General features: G+C 35.0%; 1 protein-coding gene across 4 annotated transcripts in view; it reads right to left on the minus strand.

The window, feature by feature from the left end:
* Positions 1 to 1,835: 1,835 nt before the first annotated feature.
* The window catches only part of CRY1 (cryptochrome circadian regulator 1), a 95,623-nt gene continuing 80,418 nt past the window's right edge, over positions 1,836 to 17,040 (minus strand). The window contains exons 3-13 of one of the 4 annotated variants that reach the window (XM_068560944.1): positions 14,312 to 14,454; positions 11,992 to 12,176; positions 11,583 to 11,671; positions 10,887 to 11,027; positions 10,493 to 10,804; positions 9,186 to 9,337; positions 8,748 to 8,950; positions 8,548 to 8,643; positions 3,428 to 3,499; positions 3,248 to 3,347; positions 1,836 to 2,481 (exon numbers count right to left, since the gene is read on the minus strand). In XM_068560944.1, coding sequence (XP_068417045.1) covers positions 2,355 to 2,481; positions 3,248 to 3,347; positions 3,428 to 3,499; positions 8,548 to 8,643; positions 8,748 to 8,950; positions 9,186 to 9,337; positions 10,493 to 10,804; positions 10,887 to 11,027; positions 11,583 to 11,671; positions 11,992 to 12,176; positions 14,312 to 14,454 — 1,620 coding nt within the window. In that variant the 3' untranslated portion in view covers positions 1,836 to 2,354. Of the gene's footprint in view, positions 2,482 to 3,247; positions 3,352 to 3,427; positions 3,500 to 5,119; positions 6,105 to 8,547; positions 8,644 to 8,747; positions 8,951 to 9,185; positions 9,338 to 10,492; positions 10,805 to 10,886; positions 11,028 to 11,582; positions 11,672 to 11,991; positions 12,177 to 14,311; positions 14,455 to 17,040 lie in introns of those variants that run through there. The other 3 variants (XM_068560942.1, XM_068560943.1, XM_068560941.1) reach the window with 3 other exon arrangements.

A 17,040-nucleotide genomic window follows, 5' to 3' on the forward strand; every position in this document is an offset into this window, starting at 1 on the left:
AGGGAGGGAGCAGAGATGTGCATTAAGGTGCTAGCAGCTTGTATCAGGGCTCCACATAACTGTATGAGGAATGACAATACATATAACCCTGTGCATTGTAATCACACTTGAAATTGACCAACTTAGCTATGCCAGTTGTCTTAAATAAATGCTACCCAAAGTTTTTTCCATCCTAAATGTTTAGAGTTCATTTCTAGAACCATACAATCAGAAAAACACTTGGATGGAGAAACAGGGGTTCAAAGAACCTAGTATTAGGCATATTACCTACAAGAACATTACAAACATATGTTTGAAATTGTGGGAAGATCCTGAAGTTTCTAGTACGTAAGACATGGTTAAAAGTAATATTGCTATCAGTCTTTTATATCCCAAATTTACTGTTTTAAGTGAATGTGAAAAACTTAAAAACGTAGTTCCCTCAATTCAGTTTTTCCAAGTTGCTAAGCACAGTTTTTGGTAATAAGAGTTCAAGAAGTATCTGCTGAATGAACAAAATGTCTTAAAATCCCTCAACCACCCGCTGTAGGGTTTTTAGAACACTAACCCTTCCAGTTAGGGGGACAGCACTGTATTCAAACATAGTGCATTTGCTCAGCTGGAGCACACTGATTGATACCTCTCTTTCCCTTTTGGTGATTTTTTTGTTTTAGTCACAATTTAGACCAAACTGAAAAAAGCGTTCCCCACCCCACCCCCCCAAACATATTAAAATCCTTCTACATTTAAAAGTAAAATATCAGTGCCTATGTTGAAATAGTGTTCTTTTACTAAAATACTGATTTATTCATATTAAAACTGCATCTTTTATTCCCCAAATGGTGATGGTAAATTCCAAGTCAATGAATTTCTCAATTCTGTATAGTACAATCAGGTCCAAAGAGCAGGAAGTAAAGTACAGGTGTGAAAAACAAAATATTACTCCTTATTAACAGTGATGAAAGAAGATAAGGCAGTTTTTTCTTCCTCAGTAATGAATTTATTGATCAGTATTAATTCATTATCCAGGATACTTTTTAAAATGTGTCTCATCTAAAAATAAAAATGATCGTTTCTGGATTTCTGACTCAAATTTATCTTGAGTTACCTTTAAATACAATTACCACACTGAACATCTTATCACTAATAAAGATGGGAAAACAAAAGCCAATGGTTATAATTCCAAATGGTAAGAACTGGCATACTGGAGAACAGTAAAGGGATAATAATAATGATAACAATAATGGCAGCTAACCAGAGCTGCAGCAGGCAGTTATGTAGACTATGCACTGCACATTTCAGGGAGCTACACAGAACGGCAATCCTGTAGCTAATATTTACTGAGCATCCTACCACATGCCAGGCGCTGTTATGAGCATTTCATATGTACTATGAAGCAGATACTACTCTCATCCTCACTTTTTATAGAAGAGAAAAAAGAAGGCACAAAAGGTTAATAATCTCAAAGCTAATGAGTGACAGAGCCAGGCATTTGACTCCAGGGCCCACACTCTTAACTGCTACCCCATACTGACTAACTCAGAGTTATAAGCCCAATTACTTGAAAAAACTTTCTTTGGTTTTAAATCTTTCTTACAGATAACTTTATTTTTAAAAGTACGAAGTATTTGGAGGATAGTATTCTTACTTGGAATAATTTTGAAAAGTATTTTACTAAATATATATTAGCTGTTTCTTCATTCAGAATGGTGACATGTAGTTTACAGAATCTGTTTCTAATTTGTGATCACATCTCACATACCAGTGCTCTCCCCCTTACCTAAAACAAACAAAAATTTTTTTAAAAAGAAAAGGAAAAAAAAAAAAAAGCAACCACCAAGTACACAGGATTCCATATATGCATATACTTTAATAACAAAGTCACTTTAGCTGTAACTGAACAAAGAAAGGGAGACAAGAAGAACTTAACACATGATACCATGATATCCACAACTTTGGGTGAAAACAGGCATACATGAAGCTTTAAAATATATATTGTCTATATTAATGGAGGCTATAACTACCAATTTTGATTACACCTTTTCTGAAACATTATTGTCAAAGAGTTCAAAGTTAGACCAAATAATGATGTCAAGAAAAATTCTGTCTTAAAATTTTAACAGTCTTTTAAGAAAGTCTAAAATCCTATATTCTCACATTGACTCTCAAAACTTTGATTTTTGTATCAGAATATCAGTTTGCCACTTTAATTTTTACCATACATGAAAGATTATCAAAAATATATTGATGGGTCTATACTAATTGTGACTATTTATATTTACATTAAGCAAATTCTTTTACCAAGTTCTTTATATACAAATTACCATTTGTCCTATGTCAAATTCATTAAAAAGTTAAAAACTACAGAAATGTTATTAGAAATAATGCATTTCAATATGTAACTGTTTTCCATTAATGAAGAACATTTTAAAATAATTTAACTGAAAAAGTATTGAACTGCCCACCAATTTCTGCTGCAACGGTATTCCTTCTGAATGTTTTCTGTGATTTAAGGGGAAAAAAAAACTGGGTAAAGCTTGATTGCAAGGAATGACAAAAATCTGATGAGTGTTTACTGATCTTCAAGAAATTTACAGACTAATTATATTGGCATTAAAAAATAGCAATGATTTTAAAAATGTAAACAGTTCAAGATAACTGAAGAAACAAGTCTTTAAAAACTGGCAAATGCACTATATGAATACTTTTCATATAAATTTAAATCACAAAATGGTATCCCATAACCAGTTGAACTGAATACAGGCATGGCTTTCTGACACTTCTAAAAAGGGCCAACATTTAAAAAAAACTTAAACTATTCCCAAACTGGAAATAATTTAGATTTTAGAAGTATCACAATAGTTAAAAGAAATTTATAAACACAAGAGAAGATTTGCGGAAAATTTCATAAAGGGATTATATTAATATCACTAAAATAAAAAAGTCACTTTGTTTTAGACTCCTGGTCACACAGGAAAGAAATGAAAAGGATGGCTTTTTCCGAGGAAAAACCTGAGCATGACATCATAAGCTTTTCAAATTTGAAGATCATCAGTTCAGACGACCATAAAACTGAGTACAGCACTTTGTCCAGGACAGATACATTTCTCTTGTCTAAGAATTAACTGATTTTGTAACAATCACAGAAAAATTTATGCCTCAGATTCTCTGGTTTGAAAATAGAGATTAGCTCCATTTTGGAAATTATATTAATTTATGTTGATTATACACTCCGCTAGAGCAAGAAATAAAGCTCTAAAATATTTACCTAATTAGTGCTCTGTCTCTGGACTTTAGGACCGATACTCTGTGTGTCCTCTTCCTGACTAGGACGTTTCCCACTGCTGAGACCAGTGCACGTGGAGCTTCTTCCTACACATTTTTAAAAAATGTATGTTTAAGATAAGAAAGGTGAGAAGAAGAGTATGCTCAAATGCTACATTCTTACCTTGCTTTAATAGGTGAGTTTGCTGACTATCTCCATGAGCATAATGTAAAATACCACTCCCTGGAGTGCAACCTGTTAGTATTTTAAACATAGTAAAATTACTTAAAATAAATTTCAAGTTGTATGTATTACGATTACAAATCTAATTTTTAGTATTTGTATTGTGCGTTTTAGGATTAATCCACAACCCTTCATATGAACCAAAAATCATACCCAAATCAGGAAAACTTAACTTGTTCTTAAAGTTAGGGTCATAGAAATGTTGACTGTTCAAAGGCAAAATCACTGATAATCATTTTCTAAAAAACACTTCTTTACTGGATGACAATTAGACACTTGATCATGAAGTCAAAACATAGGGCATCAGTGAGATATACATCCTTCCTTCACCTCCTCCTCCCTCAGCACCTATCTAAAACATATGTCCTTGGAGATACAGTAAGGGAATAAGGGCCTGCCAGATGAGAGTTAAACAATGGAGCAGTTACCTAGCCTGTGCAATTGCATCAATTCTCCTAAAAAGAAAAAAATGTTATAGGAGAATGGGTTAGCACAGAAAAGTAGATTCTAGAGAAAACATTATGGAAAAATATGAGGATCCTACCCCTAGGAGTGGTTGCATGATGGCCCGAACAAGACAATCTACTTATTTTTAGTGTAACTTCATACTTATCACATTTCTCTGGATAAAGAATTCAGCTTTTCGGGTACTCAAAATTGGGAAAGTGAATGCCCTGATCAAGGTTGAGGACTTCTGGAAAGGAATATTTCCACCATTAGCTAATAAACTAATGTTCCCTGTTGATATTTTAATTCATATGATTTTAAAATTTCTAGTCTGTCATTCACAGAATGGTCACCACTAATTATAGCAAACGTTCAGGCTTTAGACTTGTAAGGCTGAAGGTCAGACTCTGGACTGTGGCAAATTCACCGCTGAATGGTGCTGCTACTGGTCTTATTTTCATCAGGGCTTCCCCTAATAGTGATACTTGTCATCATGCATCTTTGCACAACTCTACTGAAAACTTCACAAAATAATGTGAAGGTACTTAATTCCAATGGATTGTACATTTAAAATGGTTAAAATGCTAAATTTTATGTTGTGCATATTTTACAATTAAAAAAACTTCAACAAATACATTTTTCAATTATTGTATTTATTTGATTTTTATTGTTATTTTCTATTTTTCTGAATTTTCTAAACTGTCTATAGTGAATAATTTTTTAAAGCAGTTTTGAGGAATAATTTATATACCATAAAATTCAACTGTTTTAAGGGTACAATTCAATAATTTTTAGTTAATTTACAGAGTTGTGTAATCACCAGCATAATCCAGCCTTAGAACATTTTCATCACCTCCAAAAGATCTCTCATGTCCATTTGCTTTCATTCTCCATTCCCACCTATAAGCCTAAGGTAGGTACTAATCTACTCTCTCTTTTAGAAACATGACTTTTCTCACTAGTTCATGTAAGTGGAACCATGCAGCATGTGGTCTTTTGTGTCTGGCTTCTTTAACTTAACATAGTATTTTTGAGATTTATCCATGTTGTAGCATATATCAGCATTTTGTTCCTTTTTATGAATTAATATTCCATTGTATGGATATACTCCATTTTGACTATCATGAATAAATCTATTATAAACATTCACATATAAGTCTCTGTGTAGACATATATTTTCACTTCTTTTGGATAGATACTTAGGAATGGAATTTCTGGGTTGTATGTTAAATTTATGTTTAGCTTTTAAGAAACTGCCAAACTGCTTCCCAAAATGGCTTCACTGTTTTACACCCTACCTCTCAGCAATGTATGAGGGTTCCAGTTTCTTCACATCCTTCACACACTTGTTACTGTCTTTTTTATTTCAACCACTCTAGTGGTTATAGGGTGACCAACTCATCCCAGTTTGGGACTCTTCAAGTGTTAGCATGGAAAGTCCTGTGTCCCAAGAAACTCCTCAATGCCAGGCAATCAGTGATAACTGGTCACCCTAAGTGGGTGTGAAGTCCTATCTCTTAGTAGCTTTAATTTGCATTTCCCCAATGACTAATAATGCTGAACAGGTATTTTATAATAGAAAAAATTTTAGTAGTCTGCTTTATTATAAGAACAAAAATACCTCAAGACATCTATGTATGTTAGTTTATTCCTTTCCTGAGCACAAAAAGTCTACAAAAATGAGAGGACGAAAATGCAGTTTCTGTTGCAGAGATAAAGAATTTTTGCACAGTCATTAAAAAACTTAAATCATAAATAACCTTGCCCTTTGAAATGCCTTTAAGACATTGCAAATAAAAGCCTACGAATAGGGTAAGTATGGGGCATTAAGGGATACGCTTCCGAAGTATAAGTCCTGTCTAGCATTTTTTAAAAACTTTTTAATTATTTTTTGGCTGCGTTGGGTCTTCATTGCTGCGCACAGGCTTTCTCTAGTTGCGGTGAGCGGGGGTTACTCTTTGCTGCGGTGTGTGGGCTCCTCGTTGCGGTGGCTTCTCTTGTTGTGGAGCGCTGGCTCTAGGTGTGCCGGCTTCTGTAGTTGCAGCACGTGGGCTCAGTAGTTGCAGCATGCGGGCTCTAGGGCACGCGGGCTTCAGTAGTTGTGGCGTGCGGGCTTGGCTGCTCTGTGGTATGTGGGCTCTTCCTGGACCAGGGATTGAACCCATGTCCCCTGCATTGGCAGACAGATTCTTAACCACTGTGCCACCAGGGAAGTCCCCATGTTAAGTCCTTTCAAATGGAACAGAAACCTGAGGGGAGAAATTCTTAACAGCATAGTATCCTAAGGATCTTGCCATAAGCACTCCCATTTTCAGGTCTACAATGCTCTCTCCTTCATCTGCCTACTTAAATGCTACCCACCCCACCATCTTCTTTTCTTTTTTTTAAAAATTTTTTATTGATTTATTTTTGTCTGCGTTGGGTCTTTGTTGCTGTGTGTGGGCTTTCTCTAGCTGTGGCAAGTGGGGGCTACTCTTCGTTGTGGTCCATGGGCTTCTCATTGCGGTGGCTTCTCTTGTTGCGGAGCACGGGCTCTAGGCACATGGGCTTCTGTAGTTGTGGCACACGGGCTCAGTAGTTGTGGCTCGCGGGCTCCAGAGCACAGGCTCAGTAGTTGTGGCGCACCAGCTTAGTTGCTCCACAGCGTGTGGGATCTTCCCTGACCAGGGCTTGAACCCATGTTCCCTGCATTGGCAGGCAGATTCTTAACCACTGTGCCACCAGGGAAGTCCCCCACCATCTTCTAAGAAAAGTTTCCTAGTTCCTTCAACTCCCTTTTTTCCTATTGCATGAGGAGGCAGCGTCTAACAATTTATCACTTTTTTCAGTTGTTTTTTTTCCCTCCTTCCACACCCCCATTTAGACTCTAAGCTCTATGTAGCTTTTATGTCTTCTATGTCTTTTGAAGGCCTCAAAGCACCTAGCTACAAAGTGTGTTATAGGCAAATATTTACATGATTAGACTACTTTCAAGATTTATTAATCCTATCACAAAACATCATGTTTATAAATTTGTGAAGCAAAATTATTCCAATTTAACTTGCTAACATGATTAGTTTTGCAGATAAATACAGATTTGACTGGACTAAGAAACAGTATGTACCATCATTGTCCATTAGCTAGGTAACTGGAGTCTGTTGCTTTCCACCCTCTGCCACCTGCCTGTTATCTTAGTGCTTCACAGAACTTCTGTCCCTCAAACTCATGTGTGGGCAAAAGAGGCAGTCTGTGAACTGCATAAGAAATCTGATAGAACTTTTGAAATGCTACCTTGTTAAAGTTTACTTCAAATTGTAGGAGACCCTGAGAAAGAACATTTTTGAAGTACACTGCCATCATTAGCAACAATTTGAATGCAGGTGAAACACATTCCAGTAATAAAATATTTTGTCTATGAACACTACATTTGGCATTACATTTGCAGGGGAGACCCAGTGATACAGGAAAGAGTATGAACTTTAGGACTAGTTAGACTTGGATCTGAATCTTAGCTCAACTGCTCACGAACTGTGGGATCTTGGTTAAGTTACCTAACTCTTCTAGGCTAATTTTCCCAATCATAAAATGAGAAGCCTACCACCACCTCTCAAGGTTATTGTATGTGGCCAAAATACCCTCATACTGAGGCACAAAGTAGGCAGTCAAGATATGAGTGCTTTCGTTCCTTTCTCCTTAAGCTAATTGTTGATGCTCTCAAAAGCATGCAAAATATTTCTGAATTCAGAAAGGTGCAATTTGTTAAAGGTGTTATTCTTAATATCAAATTTTGAATAGCTGACTTCTTTTTTTTTAAAAAAATAAGCATTCCTCTAATGCAGCCTTGGTTTTTTTTTTTCCTTTTAGTAACCATGCAGAATTATTTATTTTACTACCTATAACTGAAATACCAAAAAAACCTTATTTCCAAACCACAAAATGATGTTTTAGAATTTAGAATATGGATGTTTTTATCCCCTTACACGACCAAACAGAAAGTAATAAGTCCAGCCATTCAGCCTTGTTTTTAATCAAATTAATTAGCTTCATGCTATTTTTGGTTAGAACTTTTGAAAATTGATATGATTCAAATTTCCAATACATACTGACTTCTTGACACATATTAAGAATACATGTGGCAACTAACTATATATATCACAAAGAAAACCATTATAGACCAGGCTTTGTAAGAAAAAACTCATGCGCAAAAGGACTAGAGGCCCTATGCATGTGTGTGATAAATCTTTTGGCTACGTTCACAGGGCCTCTGACCTTCTTAACTAATTACCTTATAGCTGACATATACTTAAAGGGAGTAAAAAATAATGACCATTCTGAAAATATAACATTTCAGTTTCATTTTATCCTTAAAAATTGCTAACCTCATTCAGTTTGCAAGAAGATCTTTACCTTGACCCAAATTCCACTATATATAATGATGTTTCTATCTCTAAAATGTCACTAATGGAGTGAGGGTATGTGTGTATGTATACGTGCATGTATGCATGTGTACAAGGAACCTATTACACAATTTAAAGATAGATTTTAAAAAACATATTATAGTGAGGTACAATAAACAATATATTTATTATTAATCTCTTTATGTTACTAAGAGCAGAAATTTCCTTTTCACTTACTTCCACTGCTGCTACAACCTGGGATATTTTCTCCAGGAGAATACCCCATGAGGCCTCCATTCCCATTAGGATTAGATGGCACTGATGCAAGAAGACCTAAAGGGAAAAAATTTCCTATTAAGTTATGATCAAGATCATGTTCAAGGATGGGTACATAAACAGCTGCCAAAGAAACAAATCAAAGGCATTTACTGACATACCTAGTCCTCTATATCGTGAAAGCTGCTGATAGATCTGTTTCATCCTCTCAATATTCAAACGGCTCGCCTCAGCATGGTTCACCATTGGTTTAGGATAATTAACTCCTATCAAACATTTGGCTACCTTTTGAATACCTTCTGGTGCATTCCAGGGATCATAGATATATTTTGCAGGGAAGCCTCTTAGGACAGGCAAATAACGTCTTTTGGGAGAAGGAAGAAAAATTATTAATAAAATGAACTATATGCAAATTATAACAAACTATTTATTAGCTATGAATGACCAAAATCAAATCAATACCATTTAAATGATTTGTTACCCTTCTCCTCATCTCTGCTGCCCATCACGAGTGGGGAATACCTTAAGCATTGCTTAAACATGAAAAGTTCTTCCTAGATTAGCTATTCCAAACTGAATAATAATCCTTCTTGATTTACCTGATATAGTCTCCATTGGGATCTGTTCTCCTACCAAAACCAACAGGGCAATAGCAGTGAAAAAACTGTTGGAAAAAGGAACTACAAGACAGCCACATCCAACTTCCAGCATTTATGCTCCAATCTGCATCAAGCAATAATTCTTCAAATACCTTCGGAAGTAACAGTAATCAATTAGTTTGCACACACATAATTCTCAAAGCAAGCATTTTTCTAGGTCTCTGCAGATCAAAAGTCAAGGCAAGAAAATCTAGCACAGAACTGTAAAATTAAACACTCCAAAGTTAGCTTCCTTGTCTGTGTTCTATTCTATAATGAGTTATTTCAGGGAAAGAACCATATTAGTAATATATAGATTTCTGAATAGAATTTACTATTCTAATCTTTGCAGTGTTATTGGAAGAGGGGAGAGTAAAAGTTATTAAAGTCACCAATTTAAAAGGATAAGATGGGATATGAGAAGATTAAAAAAATGGAAAAAAAAGCAGTAAACACTTTCAAGAATGCGAAAATGCTACCAAATAAACCACCAACAAAAACTTAGAAGCTTAGTACATTGGCCTACATAATGGGAGCAATCAAATACAAATGACCTTTAAAAATTCATTAGTATTATACAGTTTAAATTTGAGATTCCTTGATCCAAAAGGGAAATAGAATTAAAATAAATTATTTTTTATAAATTCATTGTGTGCTGTACATCTACCTCATGCACAACTTTGTACTAGGAAATACAGGAGATGTAAAAAAACATAGGATCAGAAATGGTCTTTGGATAGGGGAAATTTATGAAATAGGCAGGAAGGTAAAACATATTTAAGTCCTATTATATATAACCACAAGATGTCACAAAATGTTGTATGCTTCACATTACATAATATAATTATGACTAAAAAGCTATGGTGTTGAAGTGAGATGAAATGATTTATAGCTTAAAATTTATAAAACAAATTTGCTATTTCTAAGAACTCAGATGAATCCTTTATGTGACAGAAATGATCACCTATAAATATATATCGACCCAATAAGTCTGGAGTATTAAATCTTATAGCTCCCTTGATGGCTAGGCTGATTTAGCCATTGAAATGACTTCAGGTTAACTGAACCAGTTTTCACCAGTTCTCCTAACTGATTATGCCATTCTGTTCCCCAAAAGTGTGTCTGTATGATAAGAATTAAATGCTTTTCTATTGAAAAAATTAGACTATAAATGAATCTACATAGTAGACAATTTTTAGGAACTGTTTTATAAAGGTATAGAGTTCTTCAAAATAAGGCCATACTACATTAGTTGGAAGAACACTTACCTTCATTCCTTCTTCCCAACTAATCCACAGGTCACCTCGTGTCAGGAAGCAAGCAACTGCATGTCTGGCTAAATGATGGATCCAACCCTCCTGACGAAGCTGTGTCATGATGGCATCAATCCATGGAAAGCCTGTCCGTCCTTCTGCCCATTTCGCTAAAGCCTCAGGATTCTTATCCCAAGGAATCTGAACACAGATGGGATTTCCTTCCATTTTGTCAAAGCGTGGATTATTTGTTGCTGCTGTATAGAAAAATTCACGCCATAACAGTTGCCCATAAAGGGAAAGGGGAGGGGAACTGTTCTTTTTTACCTAAGATTAAAAGGCAAAGAAGTATTATCAGCAATTTAAAAAAAAAGTATTTTGAAAAATAAGCTCCAGTTCCAGATAATACCTTTTTGTAGAGATCTGTCAGTTTGAAGTAAAATAGTCGACATGACAAACAACCAAATCGGAGATAAGGACTGAGTCCCGTAGGGCTAGCGAGCAGGGAATTCGCATTCATTCGAGGTCTTTCAAAGTTTGCTACCCAAGCCTGAAAACACACAGAGAAAATTATGCTAACTAATTGCCTTTTCCATTTTAAAAGATTGTTTAAAGTTGAGATTTTTTAAAAAGTTACATAGTGCCTGGAAAATAAAATATCATTTTTCTAGCCACAAATGACAGATTTTAATAAAAAACAAGAAAGTTAAAAGTGATCATTCTTTTGTTTTAGCCATCCTCATGCAGTAAATTCCTAACACAAGGCTGAGAGCACCTTCAATCTGTCTCTCTGACACTGAGAAAAATATGAAACAGAAGAACTCTATCCTAGCTTCAAAGTTATAGTCATCAGATACCAGCTTACAAAGAAAGAATAGAAGGGGTAGTATTGATAGTAGCTAAAGAGGAAATAATCAGAAGAGGAGGAAGAAGGGTATTTAAATGAAGAGATAGTTGTTAATTTTCAAACAATTAGGTTTGTGCTATTTTAACTATTTCTCTCAATCCTTCTTTTTCAACAGTCTATTTTTTTGTTTTTAAAAAAGAGTGAAATTATTTTTAAAATGCCAGTTTGACAATATAAACATCATCTGTATTATCATACTTTTCTTTCCAAATGCCTTTCCAAACGTGTAAGTGCTTCAGTTTCTCCGCCTGGCCACACTGCAGAAGATAAGCCATCTGTATCAAAACCTAAAAAGAAAAGAAAACAAATTTGACAGTAGCGTAAAAATGAAATGACAGCCCTGGATAGGTCCTCAAAAATAGATGATATATAACATGGTCTCTGTTCTTTAAGATGTACATCTTAAGGTGATAACAGATAGACCACATATTTATAGAACACATAAATAATGCACAGATTTATCACTTCTTAGTTTAAGAGTTTCTTTTCTTTTTTCTCCTTTCTTTTCCTTTTAGCGCAAAATACTTTACATGTCAAATTAGAAGTGGGATTTTTCTGAATGGTTTATTAACTCTTAAGCTCCACATGTATTACCGTTTACACCTACCTAGTTCTTCCAGTGAAGGGACTCCATATTTCTCATCATGGTCATCAGACAGAGGAGTTGTGCACTTTTCTATCACTTCTGAAGTAATTGTCTCTACTGGTATCTCTAGTGGTTCCATTTTGCTGATGAGAGTCTGGAACCTTTTATAAGTAAGAGGTGGTTGTCCACCATTTAGTTCTATGATCCTATTACAAAAGTTAGTAAAATGCTGTTAGTATTAAAAAAAGGACAATATATTTTGATTGATAAACTCAAAAGGCTTAAAATCAGAAAATTAAATGAATCACTTAAGACTTCTAGGAGAATGTTAGCTTCTTATAGGACCAAGAAACTTGTTAAAATAATTAACAAATCTAAAAATCATTCTCTTCATTTTATAGACATCTGCTAGGTATCAAAAATATACCGTGTGCAAATATCAAAACTTTTAAGACAAAGGGAATTAAGCACCTATGAGTGGAAAAAACAAGTGGCTAAATAAGCCTAAAGGCAAAAACAAAAAAATAATATATATGGAAATATAAAAACATACCACAACACAGCTCAAAGAATCTCTTAATCATCAATAAAAACTAAACCAGGCCAATGTTATACCAAGGAGAAATCAGTAAGTCTCATTAATTAGGATTCTATACTACTGTAGTGATAATCACTTGCTATTTAATATCATGCTCATGTTTTTGTTAAATGTCAGCATACGTATCTTATGTATATATTTTATATTTAATTCTGATCACTAATTTCTCAAGTAATACTAAAAGGAAAGATAAGCCTTACCAATGGTAGTCTGAATTAGACACAATTTGGAAATACCAATTATTCTTTTTCACTATGGCCATTTGCTTACTAGCATTTAGCCTTAATAAAAAATTATTGGTAAAATCCAACTCCATTGTTTTATGCATCAGCAACTCAAGCCTCAAGAGAATTTAATAAACTAGTCAAGGTCACATAACTAATAAATAGCAAACCAAGGTTTTCTTAATCCAAATATAGTACAGTTTTCATTATATCACATATAATTATGTATCAATTGTACATACAGAAAGTAACCAGCATAAAAACTATGCTCTCTGCTTTTAGTAATTTTGCTTTGGTGTAATACTTTGAGTTTATACATAGGGTCATAATGAAATTTGTCCACTATAATGATACTACAATGATACTACTGGGGACACTGCTAATTACATAACAGAGGCAAAACACAAATCTTAGAAAAAATGCTTTCTATATGTTACATTTTTATATGACGGATTATATGTAGTAAATACTCACACTCAATCTAACAAACATTCCAATTTTATGCACAACACTGAGTTTCCCACTTAAAGCAATTGCTCTTATCTTGTTTTGCCTCCTTGCTATCAGCTCTCTAAAATTAAGAAATCTGGTAAACTAGAAGGCAAGTTTATTATCGAAGGATATATGACTTCTGGCTTAATATCAAGTAAGACCCTTGACTAAATCAAACCACAATTTTTTGATACACTTGGAATAAAATTAACTAGCTGTCATGTTACTTACAGAATTAGCTTTATTAACTTGACAAAATGTGAAAATAAAAAAGTAAAATAATTTAAAAGGTACGTAAATTGTGAGATTTCAGCACTTGTAAGGATGACAGTATGCTAAAGGTTAATGTTAACAAATCTTATGAACCTTCAGATCTTACAGCATATAAAACTTTATAAATTTAAACTTGACCACGGAATCTTTGTTGGACAAAGCATCACCAAAAACTGATAGTTCAGGAAATATACTTTGAGAAATAAGATATTATACCATTGTTCAGACGACTATGTAATATTACATAAAATTTGCATATGGACTTAAAATCCAGAGAGACTAGATATACACACATAAAATAAAATAACTTATGACAATCATGTAAAATATATCAAGGCAGTTTGTGGCTATGTATGTCATATAAACTATAAAATTAACATTGCTAAAAGCCCAGAAAGGCAAGTTAGTAGGCTGAATTAGAATAGTCAAAGATAATTGTGAGATGCTTTTAATAGTTTTGAAATTGAAATTCTGAGTATGTTTATCTTATGTACTTATGTCTGTAATTTTGGTATCTGTCACTGGGTAAACAAAAATCACAGAGGTTAAATAAAATGCTAAAGGTTTGACACATAGTCACTTAATTCTACCACAACTCTATTATGTATGTTTTTATTTCCACTTTATAAACTAGTCCCACAGTACATTCCCACAGTACATTTTCCATGTACTTAAAACCACTGAAATGTACACTTAAAAATGGTTAAGATGAAAAATATTATGTTATATGTATTTTACCATTAAAAAAACTTACTTGTCTAGGTCATATAATGTATGTGAAATTCGTACAATTACTTCTACTCCAGCTTCAGTAGCCAGTTTCTTAATAGCTGCATCTCGTTCCTTTCCAAAGGGCTCAGAATCATATTCAATTGAAAGTTTAGTAATGTTCCATTCCTAAAATAAGAGAAAGGGGCAAAAACATACATAAATTTTAATAATTATTTTTTCTATTACAACGACATGGGCTGGAAAAAAGTGAAAAGCTCCAACTCTACCTAGCATATAACAAACACTATATATAAGTGTTTGTCACGGTAAAATGGAAAAAAATAACACATTACCAAGTTGCTGAAAGATTAAATGAGTCAATGCATGTAAATTGTTTAGGACATAGTACATAGTAAGTCCTCAGTGAATAATAGCTGTCATTATTACTAGCCATTTGTATATTTCTTACTTTGTGAGTTGCAGCTTATGTTTTCTTGGGTTTCTATCACAGTTAATTTTTCTCTTAAGGATTTGTAAGAGCTCCTTATAGTTTAATGATAGCAAACCTTCTCTATCACCTGGGTCACTTTTTTTCCTAAATAGTTTGTAATTTAATTCTATGATTTTTTTGACAAATATTTAGTTTTTAGTTAGTAAATGCTGGAATTTAGAACAAGTCAATAACACTCCCTCCCCTTTTCCCTTTTTGAAAAGGAAGGGAATATAAGTCAGAAAACAAAGGTAAAAATATAGATCACACAGTCTCCCAGGGCAAATGAAATAAAAATAAAAATAAACAAATGGGACCTAATGAAACTTACAAGCTTTTGCACAGCAAAGGAAACCATAAACAGAATGAAAAGATAACCTACAGAGTGGGAGAAAATATTTGCAAATAATGCAACCGACAAGGGCTGAATACAAACAGCTCATACAACTCAACAGAAAAAAAACCAAACAACCCAATTAAAAAATGGGCAGCAGACCTAAATAGACATTCCTCCAAAGAAGAAATACAAATGGCCAATAGGCACATGAAAAGATGTTCAACATCGCTAATAATTAGAGAAATACAAATCTAAACTACAATGAGGTATCACTTCACACTGATTCTGATGGTCAGATGGCCATCATTAAAAAGTCTGCAAATGCTGGAGAGGATATGGAGAAAAGGGAATCCTCCTATACTGTTGGTGGGAATGTAAGTTGGTACAGCCACTATGGAAAACAGCATGCAGGTTTCCTCAGAAAACTAAAAATAGAATTACCATATGATCCAGCAGTGACACTCCTGGGCATATATCCAGACAAAACTCTAATTAAAAAAAGATACATGCACCCCATGTTCATAGCAGCACTATTCACAATAGCCAAGACATGGAAACAACCTAATGTCCACTGACAAATGAATGGATAAAGAAGATGTGGTACATATATACAACAGAATACTACTCAGCCATAAAAAAGAATGAAATAATGCCATTTGCAGCAACATGGATGCAACTAGAGAATATCATACTAAGTAAAGTAAGTCAGAAAGAGAAAGACAAATATCACATGATATCTCTTTTACATGGAATCTAAAATATGACACAAATGAACCTATGAAACAGAAACAGACTCATGGACATAGAGAACAGACTTGTGGTTGCCAAGAGGGAGGAGGTTGGGGGGAAGGATGGAGTAGGAGGTTGGAGTTAGCAGAAGTAAGCTATTATACATAGAATGGATGAACAACAAGATCTTACTGTATAGCACAGAGAACTATATTTAATATCCTATGATAAACAATAATGGAAAATAATATATAAAAAAGAATGTATATATGTATAACTGAATCTCTTTGCTGTATAGCAGAAATTAACACAATATTGTAAATCAACTATACTTCAATTTAAATATATATATATAGACCACATTACTAGTGAAGTTGAATTGGAGAAAACATATTTTTAAGGACAGATAAGCTTGCTAATTTTTTACCCCTGAATTAACCAGATTTAGCTACCCAATGATAAGCAGCACCTTCCTTGCAGTGTGGGCTGCCCCTATAAAATTTATTACATGGAGGAAGGGACTAGGATAAGTGCTCTCTGCAACTGAATAGGCAAAAAGGTATGATATGAGTGATACTCACCTAACTCCTTCTATTAACTCACCAATGAGATCATTTACTTCTTCCCTGGGGATAAATTAGTGAACATCTCTCCAGAAAAAAGCTAGGGAAAAAAGCTAGGGAAGAGAATGTTCCCCACACATTAAAAGTATTCAGGGCAGAGTCAAGATGGCAGTGTGGGAAGACGAGGAGTTAGCATCTCCCCACAACTAGGGTGCCTGCCAGCTGCTGCTGGTGGACTCTGATGCCAAAAGAGATGGGAGGAACCCCAAAGTGAAACGGTAGGACGCAGGGGGACTGAGGGGGGAGGAGAAGTGGAGCTCAGACTGGATTGGCACCCCTGAGGCCAGGGAGATCAGGAGAGGCGGGCAGGAGGAGCGGGAGAGGAGCAGAGGGCGATAGCCCTGCCCACTTGGGCCAGGGAAACTGCTGAGCTCCCAGGCCAATCCTCTGCCCTCCAAAGCCCCCTCCAGACCGCATGGGTCCTTGGGGGCATAGGAGGGAGGCCAGAGAGATCAGGAGAGGCAGGCGGGAGGGGCCCTCTGGGAGGAGCGGGAGAGAAGCGGAGGGTGATTGCTCCACCCACTCAGGCCCGGGGACCCTGCTGAGCTCCCAGGCCAGTCCCCTGCCCTCCAAAGCCCCCTCCAGGCTGTGCA

This window comes from Eschrichtius robustus, chromosome 13, assembly GCF_028021215.1.
Source record: "Eschrichtius robustus isolate mEscRob2 chromosome 13, mEscRob2.pri, whole genome shotgun sequence".
Taxonomy (NCBI): Eukaryota; Metazoa; Chordata; class Mammalia; order Artiodactyla; family Eschrichtiidae; genus Eschrichtius; species Eschrichtius robustus.